The 15,959-nt window shown below is 44.4% G+C and overlaps 1 protein-coding gene across 1 annotated transcript in view; it reads right to left on the minus strand.

Annotated features, from left to right (window-relative positions):
- The window catches only part of LOC126456835 (protein quick-to-court), a 332,255-nt gene that overhangs the window by 77,761 nt on the left and 238,535 nt on the right, over nt 1-15,959 (minus strand). Inside the window, exon 4 of the mRNA XM_050092640.1 lies at nt 7,988-8,287. Coding sequence (XP_049948597.1) covers nt 7,988-8,287 — 300 coding nt within the window. The remainder of the gene's footprint in view (nt 1-7,987; nt 8,288-15,959) is intronic.

Consider the following 15,959-nt stretch of genomic DNA (forward strand, 5'->3'; position numbering starts at 1 on the left):
ACAGTTACTGTCATGTGAAAGGTCCGTGATGCTCTCGTGATGTACGCATGTAACTTTACGCGTCAGGAGAAGGCACAAAATGTCTGATTGGCTGAAATAAAATCGGAAGGAGTAGAAGTGGCGATATTTCGACGCAGTTTAAAAGTAGGCCCTTTGCGATTGGCAGGAGTAGTTTCCACAAGATGAAAGGAACGTTCCCATTGGTCTGAAAAAGCCGTGACGTGAAGCACAAGAGGACACAGTTGGGGGACAGTTTACTACGAAAGACACAATACCAAAAAGTTCGGGGATTCTCCTCTGAACCAGCGTCAAGTGTGGAACAGGGGGCATCGCGCTCTGTACGACGCCAAAAGAGGAGTTTTTTGTGAACACTCCGTTCATTTTGGCTGACATTCAGCTAGAAATTATCTGAAATGTCGTTGAGCTCCGACAGCGGAAAAACGAAACAGCCACGTAGTTAATTGTTCTTGCGAGGGCTGAGAGGGTGCTGAAGTATACGCGCTGCTCCATCTGTGCACATGTATATCGCCGTATATTCCAGAATAGGGATGAGCGCATGTTTTCTCGCCTAACAATAAACATAGGGCAGATTCAGGTGATAAAATCAGTAAAAATTTTGATTAGCTTTTTATAGGATTTTAAAGAGGGCGAGAGCAGCCATGCAGCCGATAGCTCGTGCAGCTAAAGGTAAATGCCACTGGCAGAGGCGTAAAACTGTTGGATCACCAGTTTGCGTCCTCTGTGAACATGAGCAACCTTGAGTAATCTTTTGCACATCATGTCACAAAAATTGACCATCCTCCGTAGACTTGATTGTCATTCTAAACAGTACTAGAATCGGATGATTTGACGTAATATTGACAACTTAGACAGTGCTTCACTGTCTAGACGTAAGAAAAATCTTGTAGAGAACCTTCTATTTAAATTTGATTTTGTTCTGTTCAGTGTTATTTCTGCTAATCAGGACGTAATACATTATCTTGACAACTGTCCTGAAATTGTCAGGTCACAATCTATGTAAACCAGTGTAATTTTCTGACAACAGTATGTGATGAGGTCCCATACTCCGAGGAGCGTAGGGGACGATGCGGGAGACCCGCACTACCATACTAGGCAAGGTGCTAGCGGAGGTGGTTGCTTTTGTATCCCGCCTAGGAGGCGGCGCGTGGGTAGGAACGAGAAAAGGAAAATTACGTCGGTACTGCCAATACAGTTAAAGAATCTTTACTAGTGGATAAACATATGCCAACATATTACATAACTTGCAAGGTGGTGCGAAGCTGAATCGAAGTGTCCTGGCTGGCTGCACCTGATGAAATGGGCTGAAGCAGTCGCGGAGCTCGTAGACCTCGACAGCACCGGCTAGAGGGCGCTGTCGTCTGTGTCTCTCGTAGTGACAACTTAGCAGAGCAGACCTACATTGTGGCATCGTAGCCATCGATACCACAGTTTGCCGTAATGGGGGATGAATAATGATGATGATGATGATGATGATGATGATGATGAAGACGACACAACAACACTCAGTCATCTCGAGGCAGGGAAAACCCCTGACCCCGGCCGGCCGCGGTGGTCTCGCGGTTCTGGCGCTGCAGTCCGGAACCGCGGGACTGCTACGGTCGCAGGTTCGAATCCTGCCTCGGGCATGGATGTGTGTGATGTCCTTAGGTTAGTTAGGTTTAAGTAGTTCTAAGTTCTAGGGGACTTATGACCTAAGATGTTGAGTCCCATAGTGCTCAGAGCCATTTGAACCATTTTTGAACCCTGACCCCGATGGGAATCGAACCCGGGAAAGCGAGAACGCTACCGCAAGACCACGAGCTGCAGACTGACAACACAGAAATTAAACAAATCTTGTACAGCTGAACACCGATGTGCTCTGCCATAGAATAAGGGTCCACTCCTAACCCCAGTAATTTATTCTAGTGACGCTAATGCACTCACAGGGTGAATTTGCTGATGTCTGACGAATGTGAAAAGGAGTGTGAAGTTCTGCAGTGGCTTCTGCAGCTGCCGTCCTCTTATCTGCGTCACAGTCCTTTTCAATAACCGTCTGTCACGAGCACTCAACATATATTTTCAGGCGCAGTTAATGTTTTTCGGCTTTCCCTGTGCGTAGTATAAGTCTTCGATCGGTGCCTCTTGAAATACCGAATGTTTCGGCTACGTAAGCATCCATCATACGAGTACCAGCAATTTTCCCGTGTTCGAATTCACTTAGCTCCGTATTACGTACACTGAATTTACATAATACGTATCACAGCTGAGGGTTTCCCGTGGTGTCTGTTTATTCGGACATGTCCGAAAGGACACCACACATTCACATAATCACTTAGCTCCGACAACGCACTTTCAAGAACACAGAACACTGTTCTGAACACGGTTAACACTTTGGACATATTGAGGACACTGCACAAGTGTTGTTCGTGGTCAAATAAAACAGCGCAATCTGCAGGCTTGCCTAGCATCCGCATTTATGTTCGAGCATTCACTTATCGCTGTTTTTCCATATTTTTTTTGTCCAACCCCGAAACATCGAGCGCATGCAAGGTGGATGTAGAAATTTAGAACTCCCCACTCGAAACGTGCAGCGTTCACTGAAAATTAGCGTTACATAATCGTCCAGTAATCGAGTACGCCGTGCTTTCCCTCATCTCATGGCAGTTACTTAAATTCGATTGACTGTTAATGTTTTATAATAATTCGATACGTGGGTAGCGTCTTTGGGCATCTCTGAGCACCCAATATTCTTCGGCGAGCGTCAACGGCCGTGTAGTGTGTTTGTTATGTTTGCTCGGATCGACTGTATGGGTCTGCAGGCACGCGCAGCCTAACCTGCAAGCCAACTCACGCTCGGGTCTCTGCACTATATGGGCAACGGCGTGGCGCCATTCACTCGTATAACGTCAGGAAGGCAATTACAACTGGCAAAGGTAGCAACTGGGCAAAAATCACTTTGTGCCGCGTAACTATTTTAAGCGAAATTGAAGCGAATCAATAGTCCACATATTCTTTAAACATAGCAGGTTCCGCATCGAGTCTGCTGCGGTATGCATTTCTTGTCGACAAATAAGCCGAGAACTTTGTTTCGCACATATATCTGGTTGGAAATGGTGAAAGTACTAATACAATCACACGACAAATACAGCCACACCCGCCATCGTTGTCGCAGTCCCACCAACTGCACAAATTAGTTAAATGGGAGCGCGGTTAGCTTGTTATTCAATCTTTTTCTAATTTCCTAAAGGCGATAACTTTTTAACCAAATTTCTTAAATGTTCTGAAAAAATGCACGTAAGTAAGCACAAAACCCCTGGATTACAGCGGAATACAGTTTAAGAATAGCTATCCTTGAGGAAAGCGAAACTTCCTGTGCAAAATTGAAGGAATTGTGCTTTAACGATGACTTAAGTTGAAATTTGAAAATCTGAGATTGTTCGGTAGCTTTATTCATTTATGTTGGAAGCCCACTGACGATGGAATCTGCAGTTCGGTTTATACCTTTTGTAGCACTGCAAGATCTTATCCACGCGGACTTTTTCTGTTCCTTTGTATTAGTCATCGATGGGTGAATGTTGCACGCCATTCTTAAAGAGACAGCATTATTAGCCATAAATCTCGTGTGAAGGATTGTATCACATGGTTATAATTTAAACTGACGGTGTTCCAGGTGCTGTAGACTGGGCTGTATTTACCACACGACGTCGAAATATCCTAGGTACGTTCATTAATCGGTACGCTCACGGGGTATGCTGAAACCTGTGACCATATCTGACTGCTTACAGCGCCAAATTTTCACCTGGCGGCAGAAAGTGGAACTACTGTTCAGCATACACTGCGAGCGCACCGATTAATGAACGTACCTACGATGTTACAGCGTCCTGCCATGTATACAACCCGCACTGACTGTCACCACAAACTGTTCTAAAATCTCGCAAGAGATTATTTCAGAAAAAAATCCGAATGCACCATTTGCTTTCAGTAACGCACATGCTGATGTTAACCATTAGAATATTTGCAATGAAATAACAAATTTACTATTACCAGTCACCATTTATTTATTTCCACTAAGCCTTTTGCAGGTTTACACCTCCAGGACGTGCGTTCATGTGGATTAACATGGCGTGTAGCCTGTGATTTCTTGTGTCATTCGACATCAATAAGGCACGATAACTCCGTCCCAACAGGTCTTGAGAAGGCACAAATCTACCGATCGACCACTGGTTTTTACGTAAAGAAGCGAGAAGAAGTTTTTTTGTGCAAATAATTTTTACACGGGATGCCATTACGGTGCGTTTATTAAAGAAACATTGTGAAATGAATTTGTTCACACTGATAATAAGCTAACTATTAACGGTATGAGAGCATCGTCTACTGCATGACTAGCTCGAAAAGCATCCTATCGGCGACTGCCGACTATGGCGTCCAGTGTGTAACTTGAGGATACAATCGGCATAGTTCGTATAAGATTGTACATCTTCAGTTACGCCGAAGTTATTTATTTATTAATACATTTCCTGACACTGTAAAATTATTGAAAGATAGTATTTATGATCTGCAGACTGCTACTAATGTCTGAGCGGCAAAAGACAACTTTCGTTAACAAATATTTTATTAATAACAAAAAAATGGCTCTGAGCACTATGGGACTCAACTGCTGTGGTCATAAGTCCCCTAGAACTTAGAACTACTTAAACCTAACTAACCTAAGGACAGCACACACATCCATGCCCGAGGCAGGATTCGAACCTGCGACCGTAGCGTTATTAATAACAATTACTTGATTAGCGCCAGAATAAATGTCCTTTCCCTACGTATCTCTTTGCTGAGGTGATGAGCGATTTCTGCATCGGAACCTCATCCCGCTGGCTCTGAAAGCGCCAGATGGCCAACCGCCTCTGTTAGCCAGCGTAGTAAACCTACTGCTCGCTTCTTACTCCGTGGGTGTGTATTGTATTGAACCGGGGACCTAGAAGCGACGGAGAGGCTTCGTCCCGCCGTAGCCCCCAGTGGTTCACAACCTCACAACAGGCCACAGCAGTCCACCCACCCCACCGCCGCCCCACACCGAACGCAGGGTGATTGTGCGCTTCGGCCCCCAGTGGACCCCCTGGGAACGTCTCACACCAGACGAGTGTAACCCCAATGTTTGCGCGGTAATTTTTTTGTGTACGCGTACGTGGAGACAGTACTCCATAGGCACTGCAGCGCCGATACATTCACATCACGTAAGTGAAATAACAAAACTGGAAATAAAGTAAAATGCGCTCTTATCTGAAAATAAGGCGGACCTTACAAGTTCGCTAACATGTCGAGATAGATGTGCCCTGTCAACGGCGAACATACGCCATGCCAGTCAGTGCTGTTCATGAAATGGTGCGGATCACGTCTAGGAGATTGTCTCTATGTACTGCGTATTTATCCAATAACATAATGGAAAGTTCTTTCGGTATAAGGATTTGTTTGTGTACACCTGTAGGCTGGACACATTGTACATATAACCTCTCAAATAGGCTACTTGATAAACTCGGCTATATAGTTTGTTAGAGGGCAGTTGGTGTGATCCTGGGAAAACCATTTTTACTTGTCATCAGCCATTTAATTACAGCTGCCACGAATGTAAGAAACGTACATGATCAATCTTACGTAAATTTTCAATTTTAATCAGCGTAATAGATACATTGCCATACTTTGCTTTCAAGGAAATTTATTTTGCTTGTTCGTCTTAATAAAAAGAAATACAAAGCTTGTGCTTATTCATTATTTTCAGCCTTTCCCACGTGTGACCTTTGAGTGCTTCGACCATTTTGAACCAACCATTTTTTTCCCCTAGGGTATTTGTGTTGTGCTTCTCTTGGTCCCCAGAAGCACTTATGATATCTACAGAGTAAGAGCTATCAGCACTACTGCAGCTTTGGTACTGTGAAACAAATCTCTGCTATTGCATGCTGTTTGCTTTTCATATTTTAGGACGAGGAAGTGTGGACAAAAAAAACTTCAAGGTCCGACGGTACCGACCGGCCGCCGTGTCATCCTCAGACCACAGGCCTCATTGGAAGCGGGTATGGAGGGGCACGTGGTCAGCACACCGCTCTCCCGCCGTATGTCAGATTACGGGACCGAAGTATGGATCAAAACAAGAAAAAATTGTTTAGCAAACATGGGCTCCAAAATGAACACCCTACGAGCTATGAGCAATCTTGGGTAGAATATATGTGTTTAACAGTAGCGAAAATGAACAAGTGCTCATAGCGGTTACCGTATGCATTTTTGAACCAATATTTACTGCACTTTTCCGCTTCGAACGATCCGTTCCTGTAATTTCCCTGAATACTGATCATTCCTCCTGGGACACCCAGTACATTCTTCTAGCGGTCGTTACTGTTAGAGTCCATTTTTAAAGTATGAGGGTCACTGAATAATTAAAGAGACAAATTGGTCTACTTTCCAGCTTAATCCCCTTGAACATTTATGCACTGTTCCAACGGGCTACAAGCTCTTTCATTCCGGCTGCAAAGAACTCTTTATTTTTATGTTTGAACCAATTTCCCACAAACGTTTTCACGTCCTCATTGTCCTGGAAACTCTTCCTACGTAATGCCTCCTTCAGTGCACCAAACAAATGGAAATCACTAGGTGCTGAATCAGGACTGTAAGGGGGATGAGGCAGTACTTCTCAGCCCATTTTGTCGATGGTTTCACGGGTTAGTTGAGCAATACGAGGACGTGCGTTGTCTTGCTAGAGAATCACACCTCTCCTATGAGATCCACGACATCTCTCTCTCATGGCTGGCTTCACCTTGTTTAAAAGCAAATCCGAGTAATATTGGCTGTTCATTGTACGCTGCTCATCGAGATAATCACAAAAAAACTGAGCCTTCAGCATCCCAAAACGCTGTCAACATGACTTTTCCTGCTGATGCTTGGGTTTCGTATTTTTTTCTTGACAGGTGGGTTGGTGTGCTTCCACTCCATGCTTTGCCTTTTTGATACTGGCTCATAATAGTGAACAAAAGTTTCATCACAAGTTGTCGGCCGTTGTGGCCGAGCGGTTCTAGGCGCTTCAGTCCGGAACCGCGCTGCTGCTACAGTCGTAGGTTCGAATCCAGCCTCGGGCATTGAAGTGTGTGATGTGCTTAGGTTTAAGTAGTTCTAAGTCTAGGGGACTGATGACCTCTGGTGTTAAGTCCCATAGTGCTCAGAGCCATTTGAACCATTCATCACAAGTTAAAATTTTGTTGAGAAGTGCTCACCATCTCTTTCATAAAGCTCCTTTAGCTCTGTGCACACTCTCAACCTTGTTTCCTTATGTAGCCGCGTCATATCCTTTGGGGCCCATCTTGCACATGTTTTGCTGTACTTCAGCTTGTTACAGATAATGTTATGAACTGTGCAGGTAGTTACTTGAACCTTATCAATTATTTTCACAGTCACACGGCGGTCGGCAGGAATAATGTCATCATTATTCGTCTTTAATGAGGGAGTTGAAACTGCAACTGGTCGGCCAGAACGGTGCCCGTCAGTCACTGAGTCGCGACCATTTTTGCGCTGCTCTACCCACTTATAAAAATTTGCACGATTCATACAACCTTCACCATAAACTGTAGACATTGTACAGTATATATTCACTGGTTTGTCTCCTTCAGTAAGTAAAAACGAATAACAGAACGTCTTTCTACTAATGTGGCCGTTTCAAGCGGACCTGCCATCTTGAAATGTATTTTTGAGGTTATAAACAAAACAATGGCTATACATCAGCCGATCAGGGTTCATCCCAGTGATGCCAACTTAAATCCATAAAAGTATCAAACTTGTTTTTTCCCAGACCATTTTGTCTCTCTAATTATTGAGTGACCCTCGCAGTTTTTGCCGTAGCATTGATTTTCCACGAGAAGTGTTCTCAAAAATTACGTATTCCACTGCAGTCTTCGCCCTCTCGTCTACACCACTAATAGCTGCCGCGCTAGAGGGCACACTACAGGCTTACCTTGAGACGGCGTATTTGCCGAGAAGCCCGCTGCGTGGGCGTGAGGTACTCCTCGGTGTCGTCGGTGTGCGGCGAGCAGTGGACGACGTAGCGCATGCGCCGGCCGGAAAACGTGGTGCCGTTGCGCGCGAAGTAGGCGTGGTCGCACGACATGGAGGAGCAGGCGCTGCCGAAGCTGCGCACCGAGTCCGCGTCGTCCTCCGATTCGTCTGCGGCGGCGGCGGCGGCGCTGGTGTTGGCGCGTCGGTCGCCCGGCGGGTTGCGGCGCGACAGGCGCGGCGTGCTGGTCGCGCTCACCGACTGCAACAAAGGCACGCGCGTTCCAGTCACAACACGACCTGGTGCGCCATGTCGAGGGGGGGGGGGGGGGGCGCCAGAAGTAGGGAGTATCGTAATTACTGGGTTGGTACTTAAGTTCTCAGCGTTTTGCCAAAGTTTAATAAACACACAGATACAGATAACAGAGGCTCTATACTTATACCTGTCCCCTTTTTCCAAAGCTGTTTCACAGAGGAAGACCGCACTGCAGTTCCTTCTCTAAATCCTCGCACTAACGAAAAAATGATAAGTGTCCAAGGAATAGAAAAGCAACTGAAATCACTCAACAGAGGAAAGTCCACTGGACCTGACGCGATACCAATTCGATTCTACACAGAGTACGCGAAAGAACTTCCCCCCCTTCTAACAGCCGTGTACAGCAAGTCTCTAGAGGAACGGAAGGTTCTAAATGATTGGAAAAGAGCACAGGTAGTTCCAGGTTTCAAAAAGGGTCGTCGAGCACATGCGCAAAACTATAGGCCTTTATCTCTGACATCGATCTGTTGTAGAATTTTAGAACATGTTTTTTGCTAGCGTATCATATCATTTCTGGAAACCCAGAATCTAGTCTGTAGGAATCAACATGGATTCCGGAAATAGCGACCGAGTGAGATCCAATTCGCTTTATTTGTTCATGAGACTGCGACCGAACCGCCGAATCTTTCCATCAGTAAATGGGGTATGTTCTCAACTGACTCGGTTGTTTTAACCCCTCCACTGACGGAATGACCCGCTTCCTACTTCCGTATGTATAAAGCCAATACGGACTTGTAGCTGTCACGCCTTTGCGCTTACTGCTACGTATTTTAACCATCAATAGCTCAGCCCTAATGGTAAGAGTTAGTAGTGAATTCACGTTATTAATCTTTGAAGACAGCACAGCTGCCACAAGCTCAGCTCACTTTTACTCCACTCCTACCCTCGCCATTGCACCACATTAACTGGGTGCTACATGGACCTTGCTAAATTCACTTGCGTATACATTTTTGACCGTTACTCGCCAGTATTTACCTATTGGATTAGTACACTCCTAACCGGACTATTTCTCAAAGAGCTGTGATGATTGAACGGGTTCGATCCACGGCCTACAGTGCCCTACAGTTCACACGGTAACACTGCCTACCTGACCCACTTAACTTGGTAGTGAGCTTATGTATCCAATCACCACTGCTAGCAGCAGTGGATAATCCTATCAGCACGACGAGAGCAGCAGACTTACCGTCGAATCCTCCTGAAAATACTTATAAATACGGTCGCCAGCTCTGAAGGAGCAAAAGAATAAATCAATTTTTTGGCTCGTTTCAAAGTGAAACGGCTTGAGTTGAATTTAAACTTAATTCTGAATATTACTCTTTCTGATCATTCTAGGTGATTCTACAAAGCAAATACTCTCTCAATTTCTGTGAGTTGGCTTGGTAATTACCACCAAGAGAATTTATGCAACTTAGGTTAACAAAATTCTATCCTTCAAGTTATTTAATGATTTTGGATAGTACTCTTTGGACAATTGATATAGAATTAGTTAAGTGACTTTACTTGAAAGGTTACTCAGAAAAAGTTAAGTAACTATAAATAGGCGACTGATTCTGGTGTGACCATTGCTCTTTTCAACATTCTTATACGCTAAAGTATTCTACAACCAAAAGAATTGTAAATGAAAGAGGCGATGGTGGCCTCAGTCTGATTTCACTACACTATGTTTCAGGTTACTACACTTTACAATGAACAACATGCCTCGTAATTTTACTCATTACTATATTCTGTCCTCTGCACTTGAATAAAAGATAACTGGTATTCTCCTTTTACATGTATACAAAGTTCGACTTAACAATTGCAAGCAGTCTTGCCTTGGGTAGACGTGTCGGTGCTGGTGGTGAGATGCATGTGGCTAACGCTGCTCTTCACGCCTCATGCCCTTAATGGCGGCTGGAACTACGAGCTGTAGCACTCGTATAAGCTACTGCACGTCCGCCATAAAATCTGGGCGCAGGAACTCTTACAATCAGCCCCAGTGGCATAGAGACGGCTTCGACAACCATTCGTCGCGTTCCACTCCACAAACGGCGACGATATTCGCCTCTTCGCGGTTGCACAATCACTTTTGCGTGAGCACAGTTATGCACGTCCGATCACGTCAACACTCCCCAGGCCATTTCATTGTTCAGTCCCTGTGTCTCCAGCTACCTCTAGCTACGCTCGTATCACCAAGAGTGGGGCGTTCCCCTACCACCTTTCCACCGAAATCATTTAGTATTTAAGAATATTTATATTTATTACCCTGGAGTTCATACCAGTCATAATAATTTACTACTAGCGCTTTATAACATTAAATCATACAGTAATAGCTTATAATTACCAAGAAAAAGAATACATTTGACTCCGAGAGCTTAGTGCATTGTCTGAGAGGCAGCGCTAATTCCCAGTTTCGCCAATAGATGGCATCAGGGTGCACTCCCTGGCAGTCTCACACCAGCGCGCCCGTTTCCGACGCGCGGGCTCCAGATTACTGTCAGCCCACCATCATTTCAGTTCCGTTACAAGACCCACAAAATATTAGATAGAGGCTCCCAGGAAGATGCCATTTTCCTTGACTTCCGGAAGGCGTTCGATACAGTTCCGCACTGTCGCCTGACAAACAAAGTAAGAGCCTACGGAATATCAGACCAGCTGTGTGGCTGGAGTGAAGAGTTTTTAGCAAACAGAACACAGCATGTTGTTCTCAATGGAGAGACGACTACAGACGTTAAAGTAACCCCTGCCGTGCCAGAGGGGAGTGTTAATGGGACCATTGCTTTTCACAATATATATAAATGACCTAGTAGATAGTGTCGGAAGTTCCATGCGGCTTTTCGCGGATGATGCTGTATTATACAGAGAAGTTGCAGCATTAGAAAATTGCAGCGAAATGCAGGAAGATCTCCAGCGGATAGGCACTTGGTGCAGGAAGTCGCAACTGACCCTTACCGTAGACAAATGTAATGTATTGCGAATACATAGAAAGAAGGATCCTTTATTGTATGATTATATGATAGCGGAACAAACACTGGTAGCAGTTACTTCTGTAAAATATCTGGGAGTATGCGTACAGAACGATTTGAAGTTGAATGATCATATAAAATTAATTGTTGGTAAGGCGGGTGCCAGGTTGAGATTCATTGGGAGAGTCCTTATAAAATGTAGTCCATCAACAAAGGAGGTGGCTTACAAAACACTCGTTCGACCTATACTTGAGTATTGCTCATCAGTGTGGGATCCGTACCAGGTCGGGTTGACAGAGAAGATAGAGAAGATCCAAAGGAGAGCGGCGCGTTTCGTCACAGTGTTATTTAGTAAGCGTGATAGCGTTACGGAGAAGTTTAGGAAATTCAAGTGGCAGACTTTGCAAGAGAGACGCTCTGCATAGCGGTGTAGCTTGCTGTCCAGGTTTCGAGAGGGTGCGTTTCAGGATGAGGTATCGAATATATTGCTTCCCCCTACTTATACCTCCCGAGGAGATACGAATGTAAAATTAGAGAGATTAGAGCGCGCACGGAGGCTTTCAGACAGTCGTTCTTCCCGCGAACCATACGCGACTGGAACAGGAAAGGGAGGTAATGACAGTGGCACGTAAAGTGCCCTCCGCCACACACCGTTGGGTGGCTTGCGGAGTATAAATGTAGATGTAGACGTCTCAGTTGCTGACAAATATCAGCACTGATGGTTACACCTCGTGGAACAATTCCTAGTACACCACACGGTCGCTGTTGCACCAGATGCAAAACACTTATCTTTTGTGGATGCGCAGAGGTCTTTGTGCGGGGAGTTGCTGCTTTCTTTGGACTCAAGCATTGCTTTCTTTTACTTACGTTAGGTTAAAAACACCACTTCTCTTCAGCAATAACGATACGGGATAGGAATGATTGGTGCTGATCACGAGCCAGTTGATGACGAGCAAGCAGAGAGGGACAAACTCTCTGATTTTTTGTGAATTTGGCTTAGAGCATGCGGTGCCCATAAACGATTTTTGAATCTTCCCCATTGCATGCAAATGTCGCACGGTGGTCGAATGGTCGTAGTTCATCTTATGTGCCAGTTCTCAACTATACTGACGTGGATCATTGTGGATTAATCCGTTTAAACTATCTTCACCAAATCCCGAGGCTCTTCCTGAACGTGGAGAGTCATTAATGTCAAAACGATCCTCCTTAAAACGAGAAAAACATTTTCTTGCCGTGCTCTGTCCAGTGGCATTATCCCCAAACACGGTGCAAATGTTTCTGGCTGCCTCCGCTGCCGCCATGAACTCAAAACAGAGCAAAATGTCGGAAATGTTCTGATTTCTCCACTTGGCACTCCCATTTTCTAGAGTGCACAGCTCCACTGACCATATATAAATGACAAAATGACAATACGTAAATTCAAATGGCAACAGTGAACAAAAAATGAAAATGACAATAAATAAAGCAATAGCAACAGGAATACCAGCTAGAAAACAAGAACGCTACGAAGTTATACACCAACCCTAATAGAAGCGAAAAGTGACACAGGTAAATGTAAATGTCGTGTGACTAGCGCCTCCCGTCGGGTGGACCGTTCGCCGGGTGCAAGTCTTTCCATTTGACGCCACTTCGGCGACTTGCGCGTCAATGAGAATGAAATGATGATGATTAGGACAACACAGCACCCAGTCCCTGAGCCAAGAAAATCTCCGACCCTGCCGGGAATCGAACCCGAGCCCTTAGGATTGACAGTCTGTCGCGCTAACCACTTTTTTAATTATTACTTTTGTTCGATATAGTTCGTTGCGTTTGGTCTGGGCGGACGTCACAAGACAGGCGTTCAAGTTGATCGTTGACTCCTTGACTCAGTTTGGATAGTGCGAAAAGTGGCAATTGACCCTGAATAAAGAAAAGTGTGGAGTTATCCACATGAGTGCTTAAAGAAATCAGCTAAATTTCGATTACGCGATAAGTCACACAAATCTGAGGGCTGTAAATTCAACTAAATACTTAGGGGTTACAATTACAAATAACCTAAATTGGAACGATCACAGATAATATTGTGGGTAGAGCAAACCAAAAACCGCGATTCATTGGCAGAACACTTACAATTAGAAGGTGCAACAGGTCTACCAAAGAGACAGCTTACACTACGCTTATCCACCATATTCTGGTGTACTGCTGTGCGGTGTGGGATCCGCATCAGGTGGGACTGACGGATGACATCGAAAAAGTACAAAGAAGGGCAGCTCGTTTTGTATTATCGCGAAATAGCGGAGATAGTGCCACAGACATTATACGTGAATTGGAATGGCAGTCATTAAAACAAAGGCGTTTCTCGTTGCGAAGGGATCTTCTCATGAAATTTCAATAACCAGTTTTCTCCTCCGATTGCGAAAACATCCTGTTGGCACCCACCTACATAGGGAGAAATGGTCATCACGATAAAATAAGAGAAATCAGGGCTCGCACAGAAAAATTTAAGTGCTCGTTTTTCCCGCGTGCCGTTCGAGAGTGGGACGGTAGAAAGACAGCTTGAAGGTGGTTCATTGAACCCTCTGCCAGGCATTTTATTGTGAATAGCAGAGTAATCACGTATACGTAGCTGTAGATGTTGATTATAAAACCAGTTCTCAGAACTTTTTCGTACTAGTTACTGTTGCATTTAATTTTTTACTGTATACTTCATAGATAATTGCGCACACTTTAATTCCCATTAAATTAATACTGAAAGGCTAAAAATTTTCCCACCACCATTCCATACCTCCCACATCGGGGCTAATATGTCTTACAGTGCTGTAAAGTTTAGAATACTTAGTATCGATATCGACATCACAGATATACATACTTACAAAAACATCAAACGTCCGTAACACTAGACTCTGCCGCACTACACGAGCCTTCCCTCCCGCGCTCGCCGGTTCGTCGACCTCGGGTGAAAGCAACACCGCCGTAACAGGAGCACCGACTGAAGTAGAAGGAACGTACAGCTGGCGGAACGGCCGACCGCTCTGGTCAGCAGGTGAGTGACTACCTGCTGAGTTGCAGAGCGCCACAGCTCCGCATTCCTCCCCACGTAAGTGACGGCTACGGCGTCCCGCCACTGAGCCACCGCCTTACCTTAAGTCGCTGTTCGACAAACAAGTCACCTGTTTCGGCCTGACTTGCAACACACCTTCACAGTGTTGCCACTGGGCGCAGTATAATAGTATTATACACAATCGTATTCGGGTGATTTTGCGTCACTGTTTGCTTGAACAACAAGTACACTGGGTGATTCAAAAAGATTCATCCGATTTCACGATCGGGAAATGCTGATTACTTGTTGGCTAGTATATTAAGCAACCAATCAAATCATTTCGAGCACATCTATACTCGCGGTATTTATAATGTCAGCCAATCAGATTACCACGCGTAATTTCGACTAGAAATCTCGTAATTCCGAAACTAAATGAATTTGAATGAAAACAAAGTAAGATTCGCTTCCACAAAATAGATTAACAACAAATTTGATACTCAACGTCCGTTCTGGCTGACTCTTACAAAATCAGGGTCACTCGGACATATGTCACAACAACGTTTTCGCGCATACATTTACACGGTTTTAATAAAATATCTCATTCTCACTTTGCATATGACCTCCATTCATTCTTTGTCTCTCCAAAACAGTCACAAAACCAAAACACGATGAAAAAATAATTTTACAAAGTACTTTTAATTTTAATTATGTCAGAAATATGTGATAGTGAAACTAAAGAAAATTCCAGAAAATTAGATGATATGAACCTATCATTTTGTTTGTACTTTCAGTTGGTACTGTAGATGAATGCATTACAGTCCCTAACTCAATCTTCACGGTACCAGAACGGTTATCATGTGTTTTAGGTAAAAATTTATATCTTCTCCACAAACGAAAACAGAAACTTGGCGTGAATTTTAACTTCCGCATCTTAACCAGAAGTTTACCTTGGTGCCAGTTGTAAGTAGCCAGTTAATGTCGTTGCTGGTTCTGTAATTCTGTCCACTTTCGTCGCTAGTCTTATCTTCTATCAAAACTTATTTGAGTCATTTCTCAAACTCTCGATATTTATACTATTCAATAGAGTGGCCATATTCGTCATCTGGTCTGTTACGATGTGAAAGATGTACCACCCGGCCGCTGTGGCCGATCGGTTCTAGGCGCTTCAGTCCGGAACCGCGCTGCTGCTACGGTCGCAGGTTCGAATCCCGCCTCGGGCATGGGATGTGTGTGATGTCCTTAAGTTAGTTAGGTTTAAGTAGTTCTAAGTTCTAGGGGACTGATGACCTAAGATGTTAGGTCCCATAGTGGTTAGAACCATCCAGCCAAAGATGTACCCTCGTAAAAGCCGGATGGTTATTTTCAAGACGAAAATAATGTATCCTTTCCACTCGTAAAGTAAAATTTACCCCAAGTTTCTATCTTCATTCATGCAGAATGACGAAGTCTTGCGAAATTGGATGAGTCTTTCTGGAACACCTTGTATCATAAGGATTCTGCCTTGTGAAAAGCGTAATTTATTGCTTTTACCTCTTCACTCATACATGGTACGGCAAGGTTACAGCACCAGTAGAGCCATTCCCGTTGCTCAACAGTAAAGTTGTCGTTCACGTCGCTGTCTATCGCCCGCAGTACAACTGATATTTTAACACAGTTT

The sequence above is a fragment of the Schistocerca serialis genome, chromosome 2 (assembly GCF_023864345.2).
Source record: "Schistocerca serialis cubense isolate TAMUIC-IGC-003099 chromosome 2, iqSchSeri2.2, whole genome shotgun sequence".
Lineage (NCBI taxonomy): Eukaryota > Metazoa > Arthropoda > Insecta > Orthoptera > Acrididae > Schistocerca > Schistocerca serialis.